The sequence below is a fragment of the Temnothorax curvispinosus genome, unplaced genomic scaffold, assembly GCF_003070985.1.
Source record: "Temnothorax curvispinosus isolate PA1 unplaced genomic scaffold, ASM307098v1 QBEX01007135.1, whole genome shotgun sequence".
Taxonomy (NCBI): domain Eukaryota; kingdom Metazoa; phylum Arthropoda; class Insecta; order Hymenoptera; family Formicidae; genus Temnothorax; species Temnothorax curvispinosus.
The window spans coordinates 112,007-128,571 of record NW_020216915.1 but is presented as its reverse complement, the minus strand read 5'-3'; the positions used below and the strand labels follow the sequence as shown (position 1 = coordinate 128,571).

The window sequence follows — 16,565 nt, the reverse complement described above, 5'->3', positions numbered from 1 at the left end:
CAGCTAATTAGCTAATAGAACGATAGAGGAAATTACTCACCTCGCGCGATCGCTGAAAAAGTCGACTTTACTTTTCTTCTTCATGATTGCCTGCGGCTGGTGAAGAGGGCTGACGCTGGGCTCGCTGGTGGCCGGCGGCGAGCTGGAGCCGGTGCTGGACGACAAGGAGCCGGCTCTGCCGCGACCGGACTCGATCATCTGGGCCTCGCTGGTGCCGCGGCCGTTCGCGGCGACGACGTGGTTGCCGTGATTGGGCGGGCCGGCCGACACTGCCAGGCTCGGCCGGGTGTTCTGACGGTTACGTCGCTTCTTCTTCTTCGCCTCGTTCTCGTCGGGGCGATTGCCCGGGACGTTGCCGAGGCCGGGCGGCATCCAGTCGAGGTCCTTCTTCAGGTGGCCGCGGCCGCAGCGGCAGCCGCACGCCTTGAACGCGAGATCGTAGCCCTTCTTCGTCCAGAGATTCTGGTGACGCTGACGCTCGGACCAGCTGCGGGCGCGGCCGCAGCTCTTCAGGTACGTAAGTACCGTCTGCTCCCAGGCGTCGAAGCACTCGCGATGCATGAACTGGCCGACCGGGCAGTTGTCGTTGTTGCAGGTGACCTTGACCGCGTCGTGCAGGGCGTTTAGGCGGATGAGGGTGTCGCCGCGCAGGCACTCGCCGGTCGGAGTGCAGCAGCGCGTCGTCTGGCTCGGGCCTAGCAGGTTGTCCATGGGATCGTTGGTGCCAATGCCACCGCCACCGCCGCCCCCGCCTCCGTTCTCCAGGAGGCCGAGGCCGCCGCCGCCGCCACCGCCGCCGTGGCCGCCGTTGGCGTGACGCCGCGGTGCCATATAGATCGCCCTAGAGACTCGACTCGACGTCAAGGTCGGCTGTTCTCTTCCGCTAAGTCGCTCTTCCTCGACGGGTGACGTTGTTCTCGCGATACGCTCGAGAGTCGCGCGGATGATGTCGACGCGGCAGGGAACGCGCGCTTCGTTATGGCCACACACGTTACAGTCTGCCTTTTCTACTTCTTCATCTCCGGCCGGCACACCTCACGCGCGATAGATATACAGATGCGGCGACGAGGGGGCGTGAGATCGAGCGACAGAGCAACCGGTTCGCTCGACTCGGCGATATCAAGGCGCCGCCTCGCCGAAGAGTCAGGGTCCATTCGTTTTCGCGTCGCGTGTCACAACGGGAATCGCCGCGGCCGGTCGCGCGATCGGCAACACACCGCGCGTAAACACCGCTCGGAACACGGGCTGACGTTCCTCGGCGTTTCCGTCGACGCGCTGGCGCATCGGAGTCAAGGTCAGCGGGATAAGACCGCGACGCGACACGACGCGCCGCGGAGAAGAGAAAAATAAAAGAAGTCTCGGTACTGAATCCACAAAAAACGGTGCACCCGCGATCTTCGTCCTTCCGCGTCTTCGCTCCTTCGTTCACCGTCGACGAGTCGGAACACAACAAGCGCGATGTCGCTCCTGCGCGCGCGAGACGACGAGTGCCTCTCGAATGTCAGGGTCAACCGGCGCCGGTACGTACCGCGCCGTCCGCGCCGCCCCGGTGTGCAACGCAATTTCCGATGGTGAGCGCGAGGGAGCGCGCGCGCGCGCGCGCGTACACACGTCGCCGGTCGCGTTTCACGCCGGAACCGCCGCCGACGATTTAAATCGACACACTTTTAACGATTGATACGCGAATTAACGTGGTTTTTACAGTCTGCGATGTCGCACGTCGTCACCGAGGCCGCCTCACTCCACCTCCTCCTACGCCTCCTCTTCCGAAACCCTTTTCCCGTTCGTCTTCCTTCTCTTTCTGCCTCTCTTTCTCTCTCTCTCTCTCCCGTAGACGAGACGGACGAGCCCACAGACGACGCCACGAAAAACGCTCGCTCACACGTAGGGTGCACCAGTCACACTGAGAGAAGCCGGCGACGACAGCGTGCCGGCTGCCGCGGCGCCTAACGCGGGCGAGCGCGAAAGTGAGGCCCCATTGGGTGAAAGCGAAAGCATCATGGTGGGGGTCACGGCTAGCGCGCCAATCGATGCGCGCCGTTGTCGCGTACCTCCGTCGGCCGCGACGCGGCGCACACACCGCCGCACCGCGGCAGCCGCGATAATCGTCTCGTCTCGCTCGCGCCCGCGACGTCGCCCCCTGCTACGCCCGAGTGCCTTCTCTCTCTCGCGCTTTCTCGCTCTCTCTCCTTCTCGCCTTCTCGTCGTAGTGTCTCTCCGTCCGTCGCGCGACCGCCGGGTACCTCGTTGCCGCCGTCTCGCTCATTTCCTTTGGTTTCCTCGCCGCGTCTCTCTCGCGCTCGCGCGCGCCTCGCTGTGTGCACGTATACGCGCGAGCGCGTCGTTTTACTTTTCGAACCCGGCCGGCCGGCAAGCAGGCAAGCAGGCAAGCAGGCAGGCCAGGCAAACGCAGCCCCGCGAATATGATTCGGAGCTACGTGACTTACGTGTGTATGCGTGCGCGTGCACGCTTTCGGCGATACGAGGCGAGTCCCGGACGACTCCAACGAGGAATTGTACGTACGTACGTATGTACATGCGAGGGTAACGCCTGAAACCCGTGCCTCGTATATTCGTTTCTTACCCGAAATCCCGTGCGCGAGCTATGGAATGGAGTAGCTACACTAGCTACGTTCGCGGCGTAGTAGCAATCGGAGTTACGTTTCTCGATCGCGACAAAATTCGTTGTACTCGACGTTACCAGATGCTGACCGTAGCACTGATAAGGTGAATACAAATATACCTTATGTTATTTATATTAATTGTCTATATTAAACACGTATAAATCGTTGCTGCTTTAGATGTAGCCAACTTAAAGTTGCAATAAGTTTTCTAGAGTCAGATATCTGTTACGGAGAAATTTCAATAGTTTTAAGCAAGTATCAAAATATACGTATGACATTATAAGAAATCTATATAAATAATAATATATGGCACTTCATTTTGTAATTTCTCTCGGAATATTTTACTTTAAATACGCTCATTTTAATACTTTAACACGTTCGCAGTTTTTTAACGCCATTATTAATTTTTTATTCTTATCTCAGAAGCCCACCGTCAATTTTATTAAGTATTTCCTGCGAATTTTTTCATAACTGCAATTTTTTTAATTGCAGGTCAGACCAGTATACGTCGAGTTAACTCGCATTTGGCAACGTGTCAGTGTCAAAATCTATCTGCAATGAAGCAAATTTCAATAGTTTAAGTAAGTATAAAAATATACATGCGACATTATAAGAAATCTATATAACATGGCAATTTATTTTGTAATTTCTCTTGGAATATTTTACTCTAGGATAAGCTGACATTTTAATATACTTTAATGCCGAAATCTGTAACTTTTTGCTTAAACATCTCTTCGTTTTTCGAGCAAACGAGCTTATGCACGCGAATTCCTGTTTCATTTCTCTTATCTCGTTCATGTTCTTTTGACATTGGCTTACCTTTCTGTCTCGTGTATATCGCGCAAACAATACTCGCCTAAGAGCTTTAAAGCCCGAATAAAGTGAAAACCGTGACGTGTGCAAAAGGCTCCAAACGTGACAACGCTTCATCCGCGCACCACCAACATACAGCTGGAATATGAAATTCGGTATTCCAGTGAGATTTTACGGTGTTCACATGAAGGAAGCTTATTCCTTGTTTTATAAATATAAAAGTATTTAACGCAATTATATAAATATATAAAAATTTAATGAAGATTCTCGCTCTGAAATTTTGCATCTCTGAAAAGAAAACGTATCGCAATGTCGATATACCGACCGTGTAATTACGGCCTCAAATATAATTGATGGTAGACCGTATTTCGCATTCTTCGTTACATTTTTTTTTTTTTATCATTATTTATGGCAAAGGTAACCGCGTTATTTACATTTATTTACGCGCAAACTCGAACGAATGTACGTAAACGCTCTCGTGATGCTCTCCGCGCCACGGAAAGGGAAGAGAAGGAACGGATGATTCACGACGAACGCGTTAAAGAAAAAAAAGGTACAAGTAATACTTTCCACTTAAGCGTCTGGGGGCTGTTTCTTTTCCCCGTTACGCATCTACGTGCCGTTAAAGCCCGCGAAGCGTACGTCGTAAATTCGCGAAACGCCGCGATCGTGGATATCTACGTAAACGAGATCGTGCCACGGTGCAAAAATGAAGAGCAGCCAATATTGAGGACGTGCATAATCAACCGACAAGTTTAACGAAATGCGCCGTAAAAACGTCTCTGCACGTTTTGCTCCTTACGCGTTAAAAATATTAAGATGTTGCTCTACAGTTATCAAATCCCAACTTTTACCCAAATTATTTTGTATTATAAAGCAGTCTTATTTTTTTGCAGATTTCCATCGCTCTCAAAACTTCTACGGATACGCAGTTTCGGTGCTCGTTGGTCATGACCGAGATACTTATTTACGCGCAGAAAGATTCATCTCGCAGGTAAGTCTCGACAAAATTGTTCCGCACGTTTATCCTGATGAAATTGTTTCCACGGAATCTCGATTTATGCTAATTGGCTAATGTGGCGACTCATATAAGGCGATCGAGATACGATTAGTCAGGTAGGCCAAAAGTCTTTCGATGCAAATTTTATAAAGTTCAGGGCGCCGATCGCGTCACTGCAAACTCGTCTCTTCGAAGACTATTTTTGATGTCCGAATAAAAATATCAACGAGAAAGAATCTCTCGTTGCTATTTTTATTTGATAAAAATGTTTGATAGCTATACAGCTGACGTAAAAGAAGACACGAAAATAGAAACTAAATAAATAAGCGTTTATTGTGTGTATTGATAAAGTATAGTTGTATTCGAGATACCGATGTTATATCTGGTATTTGTCGAGAAATTTATATCTGCAAATACGCTTGTTAAAGCAATTTATCGATGATAAATCGTAGGAGTGTTGTCGTCTGTCATTTCTCGATTTACTCTCGCGAATTCGTGTTATCGCAAGTGTCAGCGAGAGAATTGCACAAACAACGTTCTGATTTAATATGATTTAACATTAAACATTACGCTTATCGCGCAATTCAGTTATCTGTAAGAAAAGCGCCATTAACGGCAGCGATTCTTTTTTCTTCATGTTTATCGTGCCGAATAAAATATTTCTAATCGCGCACACCGGATGCATCAAAGATTTTTCTTTCCGGTGGATATTTTGCTGAGCCTGCTGATATTCCTATCAACATTGAAACGCTAAATAACGATTCTTTTGCGAAATGCTCGATCCTGCTTTCTAAATCATTTTATAAATTATCATAACGTAGATTGAAAATAATAAGAACGTAACTGAAATTAATATCTATACGAGATTTATTTTGATAAAAAATTGTTTTCATAGATAAATTATACTTCTCGTACTATCGCATATTTGATATGATCGTATTGATTTGGCAAGATAGAATATTTAGTGTTCAATGGAGTTGACTATCAAATGAATTATCTATCTATCGATATTTTATCACATTATTACAACTGTGTCAATTAAATTTTGTATAACGCTTATAATCTTAAAATATTTTACTTGTAAAAATTATCTGTTTTCTTTGTTTGAAGCTTTGATTACGAATATACAACTTTTCGTATTTTCACTAACATTTACATTTGCGTCTGTATTTATTTTGCCATAAGATAATTGGAGAATCATACAAAATTTATTCAAACACACAACTCGAAATATCTTTACAAGCATTCACGTGTGTTCAGTCATACGGAAATAAATCGTAAAGAGTCGATTTTGTTTACCTCAGTAAACTTCGCGTGTTTTAGACCGAAACTACGCACATCGAATTGGCTTCAAAAGGACGGCAATGCGAAACGAGATAAATATTAGATTACATTACATAATTTTATCGGTGATCGTAAAGCTGTTAGGAAACTTAAGATTACCCAATTTGTATGCGACATCGGTTCACAAATTGTGGATGTTTGATAAAAATAACGCATGAAGCTTGATGAAGTTTCATACTTCCCTGATACAGTATCGCAAGCATTTTAGAAGATACATGAGCTATTGTGTGAAAATTAGATTAATCTATCGAAAACTAAGAGAATCCAATTCTTGCAATCATCTTTTAAACAATTAATATTTATCTGAAGTTGTTTCAACAGATTAACGTTTCAAAAACGACGCGTTAAATTTTATCATTATGAGTCTAGGCGAAACTCTGTTAAACCTTGTGTTTGACGAATCCATTCGACGCATTATAGAAATTTTTGAGTCGTGAACGCGACAAACAATCGGGATCGTGAACGGGGAATGAATGAATCGGTCGGATCTCGACGACGCGTATTCCGTTCACGCGCGTACTTCCTTCCTTGCGGTAAATACCCAGGTATGACGATAAATAACGAGGCCTGTATATAGTAGATGTCCGTATATCACACTCGAGCACATTGTACGTGATGTCAGAGAGACGAATTTGATTCGCCGGGATTGAGGAGCCCCGCCATTTGTATCGGCTCGTGTAAATATTGTACAAGAACGAGCCGTCGCGGCGTTCGAGCGGCGGGAATTCAGGTCAGTCGGTTCCCGAATCTCGCCGATGCGATGGTTAGGCGCGAGGGAACCAGACCATAGGACCGCTGCCTACGGGGTACCCGAGAAAGGATAATCCACCGTTCTCGAGAGGGCTCCCTATGAAAAAGCTGTTTTGATCGGTTCGGGTTTCTAGGACGGTGATCGTGAATGAGGCTTTAAGCCGGCACATACGACGTTGTACGTCATGGGGTAAAGCGGAACCGAAGGGCGAGTGCAGGCAGACGAGTTTTCGGATGTATAAAGACGAGTCCGGATATACAAAGAACCAGATGTGTCACTGAAAAGAATCACGTAGCCCATCCCCGTTCGCGCATTAAGAAGTACCCAGAGCGCGCTATTAGAAATCCGCCCTTCGAGGGTGAATCGAAAGAAGTGGAACGCGTTCGAGAAAAAAAAATCTAGACAATTGCGAAGGAAAATTCCCCGGTTTTATCGTCGTCGTTCTCCTCGCGGGAATATTTGCGCGATGACGTTCGCGTGAATCGGCGGAAATGGCAAACACGCCACTTCGCATTTAGATTTTTATATTACCGTGTTGCAAAGCGATGAAACACAATAGCAATGTTTATACCTTGTTCTCGTTGCACTCGATCAAAGTTGCCAGTCATAAACGATGCGCGGGAAAATGCATATATACACGAATTAAATGTTTAATTAATTAAATGTCGCTACGTAAAAACGTGTCGTAATTAGGTGAGTGTGCATTGTTGGGCATTTGCGGCGTACAAACGGTAACGGAAACGTCCCGATTCTCGCACGCGCAAATGGTGTTGATTTTGGGCTTACGCGAAGCCCTCGAATTCTCACGAGCATCAAAATTGGACCGCGAGACGAAGGAAGTGGAAGAAGAACGGAACTCGGCTCCTATTATCGAATCCACGATATTGCATTAACATCCATTCTCGTCAGAAACGCAATAAAGCGCGTAATCCAAGTCGTCATTGTTACGCCGCTATGGTGCCGCACGGCACTCATTTTTCACCCCCGGGCGGTACACGCGCGTCCTTAGGGCGCGGAGGGAGTTTTTCCTGGGAGCCTCGCTTGCAGCGGCAGAACGAGCGGCGCTCGGTCGACAGGGTGGCTGGCTCGTGGTGCAGAGGATGAGGGTGGGAGAGTGGCGCCTGGTTAGAGGTTGGAGTTTGAAGGTTAGGGGCACCGGGTTGATCGGGTTGATGGGGCTCCGGAGAGAGAGCGGGGGTGTAGGTCTAGGTTCAGGGGCGGCATTGCCCCGGGTGGGCGTGCACTTTCGGTTTCAGGCTGCGCATGCCCGCTGCAATCGCAGGCCACCAGGGTTTCTCCCCCCTCGGTAGCCTCGGAACCGGCGTCAGGGGTCGCGTATGCGCCCCCTCGTCAAGTTTCTACCCCGCGTAGAAAACCCACCACCACTACCCCCGTTTCCACTGCCGGCGGCGCAGCGGGCTTCACCACCATCATTACTCGTCGATCACCACCACCGCCGTTTCCCGGGCCACCATCGCGTTCTACCGTTTCGGCGTGTCCCCGGCCACGCTTGTACCAACCAGGATTGAAAATTACAGGGCGCGTCACTCGCGGGAAAACCCGATGTTCGAAGACCCGTCCTTCCCGACGTCGCGGCGTCGTTGCTTTGACCCTAAAACTCATCGCGTCTCCACGCGAACGTTCTACTTTTCGAGCAGTCGAGCCCCTTGAAAGTCACCCATCCTGTTCCACCCTCGGTTTCTACGATCGATACCTGCTATCCACTTCATACCTAAATAAGGCATAATTGTTCTCATGTGATGTAACCATGATGCGTCATGATGTACCTACATTGAATGGTCTTTAAACATGCCAGTCGATAGCCACGCCCTCCGAAAATAAGGGCAACGTAGATTCTCTAACATCTCGCTCGGCCATCTTTAAAGAGCTTTGGCTTATAAAATGGCCAAGGTCTCATCAGGCAACAACGTGAAATAGCGTAAAATAATCCAAACGATTTTATTTTTATATTTCTGTTTATATCTACTAGTTTTAAATATCTATACACTTGACTCTTAAATTCTGCAAATCCAACTTCCAATACGAAGTACAGAGTAGGCGGTAATGGACGTATGCGAAGTACAATGTCGCATTTCCTTCGAGCAAGGAAAGCAACTTAGCTAATGTATTTTTATACTCGGACATTTCCTTTTAAAGTACGCAAATGTGTGTCACGTTGACAAAGAATGCCGAACAACCGCGAAAATGCCTGCTCTTGCAGGCATTATTATCTTAGGAAGTATTATTATCTTAACGGGCAGTTAAACGGTTTGTATAAATGGCACGCGCGAAAGCTCACGTACTTCTTGTTATAAAACAAATTTAATTATCTTTTTATGAGCAAATGCAACATCAAGATTCAACGAAAAAATATACTTCATATCGATAATCGCAGCGCAATTTACATCTAATCGTACATCTATCCACGGAATTATTTACGTTAATGTTCTTTGTATTCTCAAGAAGGCACATCATAAGATAAACAGTGGCATTCATCGATACAAACATTTAATAACCAAAGAAATAAATTACGAGCCAAAATGCAAAAGTTGAGTATTAAATAAAATAATGAAAAAATATTCTTATTTGAGTTAAGATTGATAAAAAAATGTGTTTATAATTGTTTGTATGTATCGATAGAAATCGTGATGTTTACCGTAGATATCATCGCGCTATGTGCAATCGGTGATCTATCGACAAGTGACGTTATAGCAACGCTATTACCGCGACGCAAAAATAGAATTTTCTTAAGCGTCTATCTATATGAAGCCGAGTACGTCGACTTGTTCGCGGTAAAGTTGGTTTACGGCCGTCGCTGGCTGGGCGAAGCTATTCATAGCATACCGACATGCAATTGCATAAAGCCAGTGGAAACGTTGACCCTAAAGTGTTACGTAACTCGCGTCTAGTGCCAGCTATCAGCAAAACGATAACGCCGCGGCTCCGATAGCCGGTCTACCGCTGTATATCTATGAGAACGTTTGCGCACAGATCGTCGTATTATTCGCAATCATCCCCCTCATGTCTTATCTCCCGGCAAACCGTCCACCGACTTTCGAAATAGACGTTTAGCCTGGGTGGAAGTTATCGCGAATAAACCTCCCGGTATATCGCGGTATATGTGGGAAAACGGTGCAGTTTCCAAGAAAGTCCTAGCGATAGCGATGCCGCGTCATTCGCAAGAATCATTTCAATCGGTCGAATGTCACAAATTTCAGATAAAAAGCTACGAACTATGGGGATGATAAATATAGTAATTTGATAAGGAATCATACGATGGATTAAGGAGTTTAAGATTTAGGTTTATTATCTTTGATACATCTTTTATATGCCTTCTATAATCTAGTGATGTAATCTTTGCAATTAATCTTTTCAAACACGAATGACGTCAACCGATATGACTACAATGTAGAGCGTAAAATTTCGTTCAGATGATATCTCGGTGCAAAAGAGGAAAGGCTTTGAAATAATATTATTCTTTAATCTACTTGCGTATCTCTCGAAATTATTTGTTAAATGATAGCATTGCACCACGTGCTTTCTCTCGCCAAGAAAACGATTATAAATATCAAACTCAACTTTGTTTGAGCTTTAAATTGACCGCATAAGAAAGGAAGGAAAACCACAGTTTATATATAAACGTTATCTACGTGTATAAAAAGATAGCTTCTCTTTACGTCACTCAGCATATTCTCCTTTACGCCAATACTGACCTTAGAAGAAACCACCAGTCACGAGATAGTTCCAAAATTCGTATCAGTGAACACAAGCGAATACAGTTTCTCGTTCGTGCCGTCATCCCCGAAGGTACTCGGTGTGCCGCGCGTTAATGAGCAAACGCTATCATGGGTTTGTCTAGTTGCGGGATAATCTCGTTTGCGCTTAACAGCGTGTTATGCGAAGTTAGACGGATGATCCTCGAGAACGAGGACGAGCTCGCCTCACGAGCGCAGTTTCCGACCCAAAGCCCTTCGTCGTCGGTTCGACGCCTCCGGCGTGTTTCGTCAACGGACGAAAGTGGGTTACCGCGTCGGAGCACTCTACGGAGATGAACTGAGATTGTCGCGACAAAGACGCGCACGCCCAAGGAGTTCATTGTGTACCATCGGCATCGTCGTCGTGTGCGCACCGATCGGAAGACGCTCGAATAAAAAAGATACGTACATCCAATCTCTAAGCCCTTTTTATAACGCGCATCTGCGAGATCGCGCGCGGCGCGCGTCTCCTCGCCATTCACGCGCCAAAAAACACGCGGAGGGTAAGTGAATCAGGACGCGCGCGCGTCGCCCTTCAATGGCTTAAGTCCTTAAACTGATCTGACGTAAGGATTATCAGCTGTGACGATTTCGCCGAGTACAATGCTCTCCGCTACGCTGAAGAGCCCGTCCCGCGTTTGTCTCGTAGCACGTGCGAAAACATTTACGGATCGCCATCTTCAAATGATTCACGCTGCTTTGAGAATACAATGCGACACGAAGGTGCAGTTTATCAGCATGAGACATCCACTGTAGTATTTCGAATGCACTGAGCGTAAACTAAAAGTCATTTGATCTAGATGATAACTATATGTAGGTAAAGCTATGAGATATTATTTATCTCTAGACGAACGCTTTGAATAAAAAGAATGACTTTGGATTTTCGATTATCATCGATTCTCTGCTTTATATTGTACACTTTTAAAACAGTCCTGGATGGAAAACTTTAGTTATCCATCCGGTAACCGCTTTGGTAGCTTGTTAGTTCCCTTTTTAATTACCCAACTGATGCCAAAATCGGCGGAAATGTCTACCAGTTTTTTTGTTCCGACTATCAAACGATTTCGTTGATATTTATCGAATTTGTGCAATGCAACAGTATCGTGCAACAACGTGTTACGACCGCGTTGTACGCGCGTTAAATGCGCGACGATGATTCACACTCGCACTCTCGCTTTGCCACGTCGCGCTAGCGCGAAGAAAATGCCGCGCGCTTTAATTACAAAGCGAACGGATTTATGTACGCTAACGTCCGTGTATCCCGCCGTGACGCGGATTTAATTACAGTCGCGGCTCCCGCGGCGTACGCGCGCGCGCACCATTAATTAAGAAATTCGGTTACCAGCCGATTTAATCGCATCGAGCGTGTCTCGCAATCTTCCAGAATTCTGACGTTTGTTGCGTCGTCGCGGTAACGATATGTAACTACACGCGTATATAAACGATATGTAAACTTATATATAAATATATAATATATGAACGTACTTTACGTCACCATCTAGTTGCGTTATAGTTACGTTGAAGTTTGTTATTACGTCAAAACGTGTATACATTGCGAATACATCGCTCGGTAATTAATTCCATGAAATTTACTTTGCGTCAAAATTACCGTAAGTTCCGCCGCACTTCGCTTATGACTAATAGAGATTGCTAGAAAACTAGTAGGCCTATAATAATACCAGTAGGTCTACAATAAGAAAATAAACGTGAGTTTTTTTATACAGTCCAAGACTATCTTTGTTGGCCAAGCTGTAAAGAACCCTTGTGTCGGCGCTATCAAAATCTGGATAGCAATATATTGCTTCCATCTGCTTTCGATCTCTTTCGGACGTTTCAGCGTGTGCAGTCGGGCCCGACCGCTTCCGTGCTGTACTCGTATCGCGTGTTCCACGTTTTCTCTGATTTGCCGTCTGTATCCGTATTTCATTGCCCACATTCATCTTGTGAGTGAAGTACAAACCAGTCGCGTATCCCGGATTTTTCAAAGGGAGATACCGGGACCGCGAGAGAAAGAGATCTATCAATTCCTTTTTTTTTTCTCGTCCGCGGCCGGATGCATAAAGAATGAAAGATAAAGGGTGACCTAAGATGTGATCTGAGTGAAACAAATACGTTTTATTCCAGCTTTCTCATATCGATGTGACTTTTCCCATATCGCGTAATATCCATGCAAAATATTCGTTTATCGTTGCACGTACATTCATGCAAAACGATATGTTTATTTCATTTTGCACGAATGTAACTAAATCGTATTATTTGAATTTTTTTATACACTTACGAATATTATATGGTAATATGGTTGTTTTATACATTGTGCATATTTAATGCAAAACGCTACCGCGTATTTTGACTCAAGTCGTGTTTGTCTCGATAAAGACCTCTTAGGCGAGGCTTGTAATTATCGTCGGCGCAGCCGTATCGATCCGTGCAAAATCCGTGAAAACGTGATCAGGGATCTTATCTGCGGGCAGCGCGATGATTTACGATACGTTCGGATATATCCTGGCGTTAACCAGCCGGCCACGACACGAGCTCCGTGCCGCGAAAGAGCCAAGTGTCAGCCGATCACCGATAACGGCGGTCATCAAAGAAGCTTTCTAAGATCGTTCGGAGGGGTCAGAGGGCGGACTATAACGACGTTTTACAGCGTGTCATGGATAGAACGATTCGGTACGGCCCGAAGGACAGAAGGGGGAAAGGAGGGAGATTAAATCTTCGCTCGATTATGCCGTCGAGCACTGGCGGCGGAAACGAAAGGAAAGACATCCTCCTGTCCCTTATTGCGCGAGATTGGATTTGCCGAGATCTCATTTATCGTATTAGCCGTTGCCGTGGAATTCCTCGAACGGACGGCCCGGACCGGAGCCCATCGCCCAGAAAATCGTCTCAATGACTCGTAATTAGAGAATTCGATTCCTCGAACGGTTTATCGGTCCGGTCCTCGACGAAGTTAAATCATCTTCCGGCCAGTTGTTGCGCCCATCGCGCGTCGTGTATTTATTTCCTCGTATACTCGACGCTACGGCATAAAAATATTTGTTCTACACGCACGCGTAGCTTACTCGCTTTCGTGAATTTAAGCACGTACGCATGCCTCTGGCGAGCACAAATATCGGTGAGCGCGTGAGTCATGAGAATAGTTATGTAGGAAACTATTATCCTCTCGAAAGCGTTATCGCGCGGTGGTTCGCATGTATATGTCTGTAATTCTAATTAATCATAGTAAAGCTCTTTATACTCCATTCGAAAGATTGAAATCACGTATCTATTTAATTTTTCAATAATCCATGCTAAGATTGATTGCTTCTTACACGTATTCTATTATTGCATATTGACATTTGTAATCTTCACTTTTTCTATTCATCTACCATTATACCATGGCGTTTATCCTTTTCATTACTCGTATACATATTAATAGGTCGCTTCTTGTTTTGTAATCTCTTACATAATAAAAAAAAGAAGTTAAGTAAAAATCTATGAACAAGTGTGGACCGCGTCGAATGGGAATCGCTGCAATCGCTTCTCCCACGTACATAGCTGACTTTTACGATTAGATATCGAGAAACGCTCAACGACTTGCTCCTAGCTACTAGTGGCGATTAGATAGGACAATAATTGCGGAACAATGACCGCCCGTCGGCCGTTAGCACCGTTGCGTTGTATTGCCGTCAAGAGGTCATTGCAAATTGCCTTCGCGAATCGATACACTGCTCTCGTAACGACACCGTAACGCGTCGATAATTCCCGATATCGAGCAGATACCTGCATATCCCGTAATACTGCCGTTGGATACTGCCACGCGGTGCACTACGTTACAACACAAAACGATACGCGAATCTACTATCAGAAGTAAAATAGAATTTACTGTTTGAAAGTTATTTAAATGTGGAAAATCATGTGTTCACGCTGTTTTAAATGAGAAAACATATCTTTGATCAAATCAAAGATCTCTTCTTAAATCAGAACTTAAATTGACCTCTTCTTCGATGAAGTATTTATTCTGTATATCTCAATGTTGCATTGAATTAAGAAATTTAAAAGCCATTGCGCTGTAACGAAGATGATGGACGACGATAAATAGCGATGCTTAAAATGATTTCGATTGCACAGAGAAAGAAGGAGAGAGATGCACAAATTGCCTCTCACGATATTAACGTTTTATAAGCGAACGAGTTTTGCTCGTAAACGGGCGTGTACTCTTCCACGTGCACGTAATGTCCAATATCGACCAGCGTCGATGGTAGCAGATAATAGATAGAAAAGTGAAGCAGACAGTTACGGTGGAATGACGTGTAATGGTCATTACGTTAATGACCAACCGGAGAGAAAGAAATAAGAGAGAGAGAGAGAGAGAGAGAGAGAGAGAGAGAGTATATCGAGCTTGAGAGCAATAGCGAGTATTACGCGATTATGGATAATCAAATAGATTCCATCATACATGGAAGAATCTACATTTCTCCTTGCTTGTCTCCATAAAAACGTTACATTATGGAAAAATGTTTAACCTAATCGAAACCTGTTATCAGTGCAGTCCACGTTGTTTTTTTAAATGTTTTTTATTGATAAAGAAATATCGAACAAAAAAAGATAACATTGAGTACATCAATAGGCTACTTTCAATGAATGTACTTCAATTACATTTTATTATCCAATTTCATATTTATAACAATAACGTAGAAAATATCCACGCCAATCATATGTAAATCTGAAACTATCTCTCTTTTCCCGAACATCTTAAAATAATGTTACAATTACTAAGTAATACAAAAGAGATGTCATATACATGGTTTATCTTTAGCAAAAATAATCGATTAGCTTCAGTCAATTTATGTAATGAGAAACGATTTGGCTTTCAATTAACTGCGCAAATGCATACAATCTGTCGATTCGTGAATGCAATTAAGTTGAAATACCACGGCATTTCGCGAATTAATATAAGCTGTCCGTCTATCCATGGCCGCGAAGGCTCTAGCGCTGTTTATTTCTGGACATATCAAATAGAGAGCCTTTGGAGAACGATCCGTTATAAAGACCCTTTAATCAAGTAATCTAACATGCAAATGAAGGTTAATGCGCGGCAGGAGAACTGTTCGTCAGGTCGGCATGTGATCGTTGGAGAATTTATCATATCGGAGTAGCGTCGGGACCGTCGAATAGCATGACGTCGCTTACATTTCTCGCGATAGCACATAATTCTACGTCACTGATACGTACTTACGCGATCGATCGTATAGCAGCCCTATGTATTCTGGCCCCATCGGAAATCCGAGTTGCTGGAGCACCGCTCGGGAACGTTCCGCGCCGTCATGAAATCATAAGTGGACGTCACGCCACGGCATTCTTCGAACATTGAATTAGTGAAAAGGAGATTCCTGGGAACGACCCGAAGATACACGTACCCTACGTATGTGCAACGATCCCGCGGCACGGTGTCTGGCAATTTTCGTCCTGCGATTCGTGAAACACGAACGCGGCGAGAATGCACGTGGGAGAGAAGGAGATACCGTCGGAACCGATAATTTCGGGATAGGAGGGAAGGAACTCGTCTCATCGATCCGGTAGATATTCGGTTTTTGTGAATTTATCACGAGTCTTGATATCACGTTTCCTTGGATCGGTAGCTCGACATATAATCGATGGATCGATTTGAACGTGTAAAACGAACGTATATGCCTGACATATGATAATGCGCCTTTTTCTGGTTTTCTGTTAGCGAAGACGATAACGATTATAAATTATGGCGTTATTTTTGCTTTATGGCAAACGTCTGGTTGGAAAAATACATCGGCTTCGCCGTGTCAACCGTGCAAAATGGCACATTTGGTTACAGCGTAACGCGAAATTTACACAGCTGGCTGAATAAGTTTCTAGATCGACATTGTTTGACATTAGAACACTCGCGGCAGTCATCTCGACCGCTAACTTTTCAAACTGTAAGTTTTAAATTTTTTTTAATTTTTAATCAATAGTGTTTAATTTACCGTAATAATTTTTCTTGCGATGAGGCGTGCCCTGACTTTCGATCGTCATATAATTCACGAGCGCGCACGGTCTTCAGACCCGCAATATCTTTCGCGCACATTCGCGCTAAACAGACATTCCTCCAGGACCTCCGGCGAAACGCTCCTTCGTAAACGAGCGGTTATAAAATTTCCGGAGCGAGAAATAGCGACGTGGCGTATAGTATCTCGTGCGAAAATCGCTCTCGCGCCCCTGCCGAGCCCGGGCTCGTTAAATCGCGCACCGGGCGATTTTTCAATCGTGCGCGTGTGTCACCA

At 45.2% G+C, this 16,565-nt stretch overlaps 1 protein-coding gene and 1 long non-coding RNA gene across 4 annotated transcripts in view; one reads left to right on the top strand and one right to left on the bottom strand.

The window, feature by feature from the left end:
* LOC112456767 (headcase protein) overlaps positions 1-1,930 on the bottom strand; it is a 151,221-nt gene extending 149,291 nt beyond the window's left edge. For all 3 annotated transcript variants that reach the window (XR_003041010.1, XR_003041011.1, XM_025019512.1), the window contains exon 1: positions 41-1,930. Coding sequence is in view for 1 of the 3 variants with exons in the window: in XM_025019512.1 (XP_024875280.1) it covers positions 41-831 (791 nt within the window). In the remaining 2 variants the exon portion in view is untranslated. The remainder of the gene's footprint in view (positions 1-40) is intronic.
* Positions 1,931-2,449: 519 nt separating this feature from the next.
* On the top strand, positions 2,450-4,573 carry LOC112456766. Its single transcript, XR_003041009.1, has 3 exons — positions 2,450-2,727; positions 3,117-3,205; positions 4,334-4,573. It is a non-coding gene; the product is annotated as an uncharacterized LOC112456766 (long non-coding RNA).
* The last annotated feature ends 11,992 nt before the right edge of the window (positions 4,574-16,565 follow it).